At 40.9% G+C, this 9,890-nt stretch overlaps 1 protein-coding gene across 2 annotated transcripts; it reads right to left on the bottom strand.

The window, feature by feature from the left end:
• Window positions 1–2,532: 2,532 nt before the first annotated feature.
• On the bottom strand, window positions 2,533–8,437 carry LOC137868506 (serine/threonine-protein kinase pim-3-like). Of its 2 annotated transcripts, none has more exons than XM_068705322.1 (4): window positions 8,325–8,437; window positions 3,859–4,302; window positions 3,447–3,623; window positions 2,533–3,340 (listed from the first exon to the last, which is right to left on the bottom strand). In XM_068705322.1, the coding sequence occupies exons 2-4, from the start codon at window positions 4,112–4,114 to the stop codon at window positions 3,159–3,161; spliced, it is 615 nt and encodes a 204-aa protein (XP_068561423.1). In that variant the 5' UTR covers window positions 4,115–4,302; window positions 8,325–8,437; the 3' UTR covers window positions 2,533–3,158. The 2 variants fall into 2 exon arrangements, with proteins under 2 accessions (XP_068561423.1, XP_068561422.1); XM_068705321.1 differs by having other exon boundaries at window positions 3,859–4,198.
• Window positions 8,438–9,890: the final 1,453 nt, after the last annotated feature.

The raw sequence follows: 9,890 nt of genomic DNA, 5'->3' as shown, positions 1-9,890 counted from the left end.
GATTAGATTCATTTTTGGGGGATTTTTAACTTGAATGTGTTTGATTTGACAAAGTTCAGGAAACATCATCACGTTTTCTAAACCAAGAGGAAACTTTCGTGGTGTTTTTATTTAAACATGGAGGCCGGTACAGTTCATGCAGTCAATAATTAATAACACATCGATTTATATTTTTCAGTAAGAAGTTTTCTATTTGATTGTAATAATCTTGAACTGTTTTGTGAAATTTCAATGAAATAGTTTTTCAGTTTTATTGTTTCTTCCGTGTGTTTATACCTGAAATGTTGACCTTACATGGTTCAACACGTTTTGAAATATTTTGTCACAAGTTTCAAAATCATTCAAGTATTTTTTTAAATCAAATTCAAACCTGTATTTGTTCACAATCCATTTGTATTTAGTCTGTAGTAGTGTTGCATTCCAGTTGCTGAGCGTTTTAATTTAATGTTATATGTAATGTTAATACGTTTGATGAATGCATTTGGATACTTTTAAATCACTTTTGTGTGTTACTTTATGAAAATATCAAAATAAGACATTTACAAAATAAGTATGTGTTTGGCATTGTAGACACTCTGAGGGATACTTGTCAAAGTATTAGTGATAATGAATAGTAGGGAAATAGATATATATATATATATATATTTTTACAAATATGTGGTGGTGCCACCTGACATTTTTTAGTTGAAGTTAAAAAATACTGTTAAAAATATAGTTAACCACTTTGAAAAGTGAACAAATGAGACCTTATTTTGTGAGTTTAAACACATTGTTCACAAATATGCATTACATCCAATTTGAAAAGAGTTATTTGTGGTTGACCCGTGTGTGTGTGTGTGTGTGTGTTCTCTGATTTAAAGATACAACAGAAATATTGTAATAAAACACATCATCTCTAATTCAGAGTCCTACCTGAGATCCACAACAACAGCAGCATCATCAACAGGTGATCCATGACGTCCAGGTGGACCGTCTCTCTGCCCGTCTGTCTCTCTGATTGTCTCATGTGCTGTCCTCAGTTTATGTCTGCGTACAGGACGAGGTGGAGCTTTACTGAGACTTGTCTTTAGTTTTACAGATCATATTCACATCTTTCCGAACTGCGGTTGTGTGAAACTGATTATATCTGATTTCACAAGAAGCTGCTGACTGACTGCAGACATAGGAATGTTTCCATGACAACCAGGACAGGCTGAGATGTATATCAGATTAATGCTGTCGGTGTTTTCTCATGATTTCCGATAGATGTGTTAACATCAGCAGCTACAGCTACTAACTACGACTACTACTACTACTACTACTAGTCAGGAACTCTAAAATACTTCAATTTATCAGCTGTTGATATGGTGGTATTTGGTTCTTGTTCATTTGAATATTAATCAAAGTTCCAAATTGATAGTTTAGTATTAGCAATGTTATGAGTCTACCTTAAATGGCTGAAAGGTTCCTTTGGTAAAAAATGTGATTTCCTGTTAATTACATTGTATCATTTTGATAATAAATAATTACTTTTAGTAGACATTTTCATTCCTTTTTGAACTACTGAACCAACATCATTGTGGTTCCCCATTATTATTGAAATCTAATGTTTTTAAACATTGAGTTCTATTGATAACATTTATTATATTTGTCATTTCCTAACAACCAGACCAGCTCAAACTTCAACATAATGGTGTCCCGTGTGAGGCGTAGTACTGTTTGTAATCATCCATAATAGTGATTTCATAATTGTGAAATATTCATTGGTCAATGCCAACATTTTAGATTCCACTTCTAAACTTAAAAAAGTGTTTAAATTCATTAGAACTAAACACAACGGTGTCGTCTGCATAGAAACTATATTTTGTATTAAAAAGTTTAATTTGTCAGAATTTTATAAAGATAAAATACAAAAAGAATCCCTCTCTCAATGATCTCTTATGGCCCACTAGAAGTGTGTGGTGGGGTCTGTTTTCTCTGTTCTTCGGGATGTTTCTGGGTGTCATGTGTGTCCTCCAGTCAAAGTACCGATCCACATTCAGAGTGAACAGTGACGGTTTGAATTCAAGCAGTGACTACAACAACCAGCTATTACTACAACACATGTGCACAAAATAATCACAGAACGTGCTGCTTAAAATATAAGAGTTTACTTCTTTACCATCACTGATTAACACCAATGCTGTCCACGTGTTCACTGAGGGGTTTGTTTGCCCATTTCGTGGAGCTTCAATGATTATTAAATGGATTACCTTCAATTCAGCAATTAAATCATCAATAAATTATATTGTTATATTCAGTTATTCAGCGATTTCAACATTCGTTGCCTTAATGGAAGACTATGAGACTTCTTTAACCCTTGAAATGAGAAATAAAGAGTTGTGTCTTCCTATATTGTTCATTTCATTATCAATTAAATAGTCACAACATTAAGTGTTTGTTCAGGGCGGTCTTAAACAAAAGTTCAAATTCATGTATTTTGCTCCTCTATTAGAGACTTCATTATTTATGTATTTTTTTTTAGGTAAAAGACACACAAAATCACACAGAAAATCAGTTTATATACAAACAAGTTTTATGAAAAAATTGTTTGAACTAACATGAACTAACAGAATCAGAATGTGAGGAATCCTGATTCTGATTTTATTCCCGTTTTCAGGAAAAAAAAGATTTTTTTTTACAAAAAGTAAAAACATTTTAGAAAAGTTCGACAACTTAAATAAATAAACAAATGATGAGGAATGTCTCTTTACTAAAGAAATATAACAGAATGTACAAAATATATATATATAAAAAAAAATATATATACACACACAAATATAATACTGAATATTTGCATTGACCGTGCATTTAACACCCAGAGACCGAGGGCAGAGAGAAGACGTTGTAGTTTATCAACACAGAACATTTAACAACAGAAACAATCAACCAACCGTCTCCATGAACCGACACTGTAGAAAAATAAAGCTTTACCTGAAGAGGGGAGCAGACATATTCAAAAAAACATATCTTTTCCGACTCCTGATCTGCAGCTTTTCAAACTCAAGGCACTCTGAACATGAACCCTCGACGAGCGTCGAGCCTCTACGAGGAACTGCTCCGTCCCCCGTGAACAGCAGGGGGTCGCTGTGGAGCACAAAAAAAAAATAAACTCTTCCCAGCAGCCAAACGCTGACCAATCAGAGGCTCTGCTGGCTGGGGGAGGAGTCAGGTGTGATGGGGTTGGCGGCGTTGGCGGCGTTGGCGGCGTCCGTGCGCTGCCCGTCGCTGCCAGTCACCCACGTGTGGAGGAGGATCTGCTCCAGGGTCGGCCGGTCTGACGGCTGCTGGCTCAGGCACCAGCCAATCAGCTGCTGGCACTCTGAAGTAAAAACAAACAAGGAGGAGATGAAGAACACTCATCTCTGGTTTTGTTCAAACGTCGATGTAAAAACCTGGTCGCGTGATCTCGTCACGCTCCGGCTCACCTGAGGAGATGATGCGTCTGAAGTAGATCCGTCCTCTCAGGATCTCCTTGTCCTGTTGGAAGGGGATGTCCCCGCACACCATGTTGTACAGCAGCACGCCAAGAGACCACACTGTGGCCGAGCGACCATGGTACCGATGGAACCGGATCCACTCCGGAGGACCATACACCCGCGTGCCTGGAGGGAGGAGAGTTACATCACTACAGGTACAGTGTGTGTCAGAGTGGAGCAGGAAGTGACGGATCACCATCGTGCGGGAAAATACTCCCGGAGACGCTGACGACATTACAGAACCGGTGCATGATGGGACGGTAGTCACTGACCCAAAACACCTTTCCGATATTTTAAAACGTCTAGATTTTCAGAAACAATCCCCACAGCTCTTCAGATTCTCTCAGCTGATCGGACTCACCAGTGAACTCGGTGAAAGCCTCGTCTTTGAGGAGGGCCCCCGAGCCAAAGTCGATCAGTTTGAGCTGCCCGGTCCTCAGGTCCACCAGCAGGTTCTCGTCCTTGATGGCTCGGTGGATAATGCTGCAGCTGTAGCAATGACGCACCGCCTCCAGCACCTGCAGGAAGAAGCCGCGCGCAGCCGCCTCGTCCAGCGCGCCGCGCTCCGTGATGTAGTCGAACAGGTTCTGGCTCAGCTCGGGACGCTCCATCACCATCAGCCAGCCGTCCGCCTACTCCCACCAGTCCAGCAGACGCACCACGCCGTCGAATGCCCCGCCCACTTTCTTCAACATCACCACCTCCAGAGGAACCACAGCACATACAACAGTTATATCTGCATGTATGATCTCACCAGAGAGCCCCACCCCGTCACTCTGTCTCTGCACACGTGCTTCACAGCAACCTGCATGTAAACAAACGCCATCAACACACCGTACAGTTATAACATACTATATAAGAGGGTAGACGATGGCTGAAATGAATTGCAAAAACATTGCTGAAAATACAGAAATGAGGTTGCAAAAAGCTTAATAATTCAAAAAGTTGAAAGATTAGAAATATTATGAGCTGAACATTTACAGAGTTGAACGGTTTCTGTAGCTTAAAAACTGAAGAAGAAGAAGAGATTCAAGCGCGACGGAAGAAATAGTGGAATAAAGATTCGAAGAACAATACTTGGAATGCTGAATCAGCATGGCTGTCATAGACTGCATCATATATGATGAAGAGGCCCAGATGGTGTATATGTGGCACAACAAGTCATATGTCGTTCAGAAAGTACAATAATTGTTTGGGTGTAATGTAAGTTAAGAGAGTTTACTATGTTTCCTATGTGTTTATGAGGAGGAAGTGTTAATTGTAGTTAAAATTGAGGGTACAGCGTTATTTATCATCAGCTACATGTTAGGCAGTAGATCCAGTGGATCGCCAGTAGGTGTCAGTGTTGCGACATAAGCAGTGTCTGTGACGGAGAGCCACACTGAAGTCTCGCGAGGATGAGAATCTCTGTACAGGATAGAAGTAGAACGCGCTGTGGAGCGACTGTACACCTAAATGTATATTTTTGTATGTTACAGAGCACTTTCATTAAATGTGTAGCACCAGATTGAGCCTGTGTGACGTCATTCTGTGCACGCTACACATAGTGCTGGGTCACGTGGTGCATTTCTCCTAAAACTTGGTGTGCGTGTTAGTATGAAGCCAGAGCAGGTGTGTGTCAAGTTTGGTGGCTTTAGCTTGTTCCTTTGGCATGGCTGTCATAGAAGGTTAAGTTTAGAGTTAGAGGTAGGGTTAGGGTTATGTAAGGATTTCTTAAAATTTGTGCTAGGCTCCTGAAATTTTGGGAGCGTATTTCTAGCCCACCATACGACGTTTGTGGTAAGTTTGGTGCTTCCAGCTGCTTCCTTTAGTATATGCTGTTGTCTAAGTACAGGGGTAATAACCACGATCACCAAAACGGTGATCGTCTATAACTTCTTGCAAGTTTGTGCTAAAATCCTGAGATTTTGTGTGTGTGTTCCCAGCACTTTGTGGCACCTTCGTATTAAGTTTGGCATTTGTAGCTACTTCCTCTGGTATGGCTGTCATAGACGGCCGTTGTAATAAATCCCAGGCTGCGTCATATATGATGAAGAGGCCCAGATTACCAAGAGCTATTGTGTAAAGCTCTTGGTCACTTAGTGCTATTCTCCTAAAACTTGGTGTGCGTGTTAGTATGAAGCCAGAGCAGGTGTGTGTCAAGTTTGGTGGCTTTAGCTTGTTCCTATGGCATGGCTGTCATGTGGGCATGAATGATTTGATAGCAAGGGTGTGTTCTGGAGGCTAAGCAAAAACCCTACAGATGGCCATACTGAGCAATTTACTGAGGAGCATGGGGGAATGAATGCCTTCAAGGCTGGAGCGACTGCCCCCCGATTCCTCTACTTCAGGGCGGGGCGGTTCCACGCCATTTCAGCAGGCAGCAGCAGCAGATAACAGGCAAACAGTTTGCCTCTCCCCGAATTGCATGATGAAATACCGTATCTAAATGGCTCTTTTTCCTTCCTTTTCTTTTTTCTAGATATGACTCGCACAAAGATGGTTCACGCTTGCCCTCTCTGTCAGAAAGTATGTGCGGCCATGCCCCACCATCTGAAAAATGAAAGGCCACCTCGAGCTGGACCGTGGTGCTCGGGAGCTACAACAAAAGGCAGCCAAATATCAGGTGACGGTGATGCATCTGGCGCAGTTGAGAGCCTCGAACCCTGCCGTCCCCATGCACACGGAGATGGACTTGAGTCCAGAACATGAGCACGATGAGGAGGCGGTGGAGGAGGATGAGGAGACGGAGGAGGCGGTGGAGGAACCCCGTGATAGCGGGATTTTGGAGGCCAGCAGGCTAATGGAGCAGTCTAACATCTTCTGAAGTAAAAACACAGTGACATCTGATGAAACTATTACAAATACATAAAATATAGGGATTGAGGTGGAGACGAGGAGTTACCTGATAAACTATTAAAAGTACAAAGAATATACAGATTGAGATGCATACAAGTAAACATTTTAAATGTACGTCCTAATCACTCTTGACAAGTTCAACAGTAGACGGGGGATATGTGGCTACAAATGGGAGGTCAGAGGTCCCTGCTGTAGCTTGAGTTTGCTCAAAGGGCCTGTGACATTTTCTAAGAGAGGTCCTAGAGTGCCCTCTGCTGGCCAGAGCTAGGAACAGCAGAATCAAACTGCTGTCTGTCAAAAGTCCTACTGCGTGCTTCGCGTGGAAGCTTGTCTTATAGAGCAGAGCAAGGGTGTCTGCCCCGTAAAGAACCCTTCTACGTCCAGCGTGTGACTTTCAGGGAACCTGTCACCCGTAAAAGCGGTGGTGCCCAGGAAGTCACAACAGAGGTGAAATTGCTGGTCGATTTCACTCTTGATTGAGTCACTGTGATTGTTCAGAGTGACTAGAAATGTGCATTCTAAACATTTAGAATGTCTAGATAGCCCATGTCTAGTTAACAAATGTACGATTGATCCTCAATAAACGTTTCAGAGAGCAGGTATGAATTTGTCACACACTTGCCCATGGCAGCATAGTCACGTGCCTTACGGGTTTGGTGAGCGAAACTCTAGGCTCTAGGCTATCAAGAAAAGAAAGAGGACAGGAGTGGGGTTGTATTGAAGACCAACTCTGACTGGATGATCTGTGAAACCTGACACTCTGAGTTGAAGAGACCACCACCTGACCTGGGAGTGTCTAAGAGTGTCGGAGAAAGTACAAAAAAATGAAATGCAAAGATTTTTTTTCCGGTTTCATACTACAATATCAACAAGGCCATCTTTCCATCTACATGGACTGGAGAGGGAACGATGAAAATGTGAAAAGGAGTGTGCAGGATGGCGAGAGAGGAAAAGTATGATGGCATGGAAGAGAGGGGAAGGATAAAGGTATGAAGAGACATGAAATAACGTCAGAACGAAAACAATCTATCACATCTGTCTTTTCTCTGATAATGATCAACAAGTATGCCCAACAAATGGAAATGCTTGAGAAAAATGGTTGCTAATCTATTTCTGGTCAAAACAACTCAAGTCAAAACCTCTAGCATCCCTAAAACATGGGGGGAAATAATGAAAGTGATAAGAATATTAACATTTACGTTATCTCATCATTGTCTGTTCTTTAAATTTCCATGATGACAGCGGGCTCACTTTGGGGGTCACGTTGCCCCCCTGAGCTGCTCAGCCAATCAGAGTATGGGGTTTGGTAAAGCTTCTCAGAACGGCCCACCTCTGGCCTGTCGACACTCATCTTCAGACACGGTAAAAGCAGGTCCCTCTCTCTCTGTGTTTACCTCCGTTACTTTTAATGGAAATAGAATGAAAAAAAGTGTGACACCTCTCTGCAATTAGCGCAATCATTTGCGCCCTGTCAGTTATGTGAACTGATACAGTAGTGTGTCAGTGGAATTATTCATTAGAATTAGTTGCTTCGCCTGGTTTAAGTGTTTGAACCGTCAAAGTTTTCCTGTTTTGTCACGCTTTTAGAAAGTTTGGACTTTAAAAAGGCATTACATGTTTACCCCAAACGTTTGCGCTGATTCAAGACGGGGGGAGGAGGAGGGGGGGCTGCGCCATTGTTAGAGGTGTTAGAGGAGGTTGCTGATTCATGAAGCATATCGGGTCAGAGTTAGGTAAGGGTGTGATAACCACCATGACTGAATCGGTTTTCTATCACAGACAATCTTTCTGCTTTGACGGTGTTTCTCCAAACTTTATTCTTTCCAGATTGCTCAAGTGAAGAGAAGACAATGGCAGAAGAAACTAAGAAGTAAGATTTGGTTGTGTCGTTAATGTTCCCTTCAGTGGATTTCTCTGCATTTTGAGTTGAAGAATTCCTTATTTCAATGTTAATGAAATGTTCATTTCAATAATAATTCAATGTCCAACCTTTTGTCATCATCTTGAAGGTCCCCACAGGTGGAACATCTGGGTCATCACCAACACCAGAGGATGGACTTTCAGGGGATAATATCTCTGTGTTGCTCTCAAAGTCCAGGCTTGTTTCCTATAAGGGAAAAACAAAACAATATAAAGCACTGGCAGTAGTTACTGTTATACATTGAAGAAGGATATGAAACCCTTGTAGTTTTAAGTAAAGGTACATGATAACAACACAGCGGTGAATGTATGGTTGGGACCATGTTTGCCATTTTTTCCCATGTGATGAAAATATGACAACCTAACTCATTCTGATACAAACTGTACATTATAAAAAAGTGAATGGGCTGCAAACAAGCAGATATCAAGAGTAGATACATGCTGCAAGTTCCAAATGCAGTAGATTTTCCCATTAGTAACAATGGCAAAGTAAAATGTGAGGCGCTGCCCAGGTGTAGACATTGTAGCCAAATGTTAGGTTTGGTGAATGCATATAGCTTGCACACAACCACTAATGAATTATTTTGTCTCAAAACACCCACAACTCAAATATAGTGCAATCTCATTGTAGCTGCACATATAGCTGGGGCTCTACCCAATGTCATTTTTTGACATTTGTTTGAGGTTTACGGATGAAGCTCAGAATGTCTGTCATCTGCTTATGTCGTCATCACCCAAAAAATGTATTTCTCAAACAAAATTGTCATTGAATGAAGTGATTCATCAAATGAAATGAGGTAGTCCTTTTTATTAAATGAACTTCCTTGAATGAAAATAACTTTTGTTCACAAAATGACATAACAATAGGTGCAGAGTGCCGTGGTGCTTGCTGTCAATGAGAGAGAGAGTGACAGAGAGAGGGGAAGGGAAGGTAAAAGGTGGACTATTGCATGCAATGTTCCTTTAACTTTCTTTTGCTATACTGAATAGTTTGAAGCTTTTAAGCATCATTCATAACGTTGACACTCAAGTTACTAATATTAATAACTTACAGAAACATTGAATGCAATAGTACACCTTTCACCTTCTTTCTCACTCACACACACACAGCGAGTGACGCAGTCCTCATCTCTGTAATTGTCCAGTCCAAAACTCAAAATTGATTGAAAAAAGAACATGTTTTATTGAACAAACTATTGTGCATCAATCCATATTTTTTGGAGTTAAGGCTTTCGCTTTCGATTATACGCAAATCTTTTATTTGCGTATAATAGTTGTGTAGAATGGAGTTTGTAGTTTGTAAAAATGTGTTAGATTGTACGTTTTACCCAGATCTTTTATTTTTTGGGGGGATATTCATATTCATATTCATAAATTGTACACATGCATAAATGGACTTTTTTCGACGGTAAATGCTACAGCGGACCCGAATTCGGGTCCGTCGGGCTTTAACACAATGAATGAATAGACATGCAAAAAAAAAAAAAAGCAGTGGAGAATTCAAATGTTGATTTAGAATTTGCCTATCATCTTTTATGATTGAAGATTTGAAGCTTCCAACTCTACAGTACAGCCAGCAAGTAATCATTTCTGATTACCTGGGTGGATACTTGCATTGTAACTGGCAAGTAACAA

This window comes from Cebidichthys violaceus, unplaced genomic scaffold, assembly GCF_023349555.1.
Source record: "Cebidichthys violaceus isolate CVI_PGR_0920_01 unplaced genomic scaffold, fCebVio1.0.p SCAF_114, whole genome shotgun sequence".
Lineage (NCBI taxonomy): Eukaryota > Metazoa > Chordata > Actinopteri > Perciformes > Stichaeidae > Cebidichthys > Cebidichthys violaceus.
This window is presented reverse-complemented; position numbering and strand designations above follow the sequence as displayed.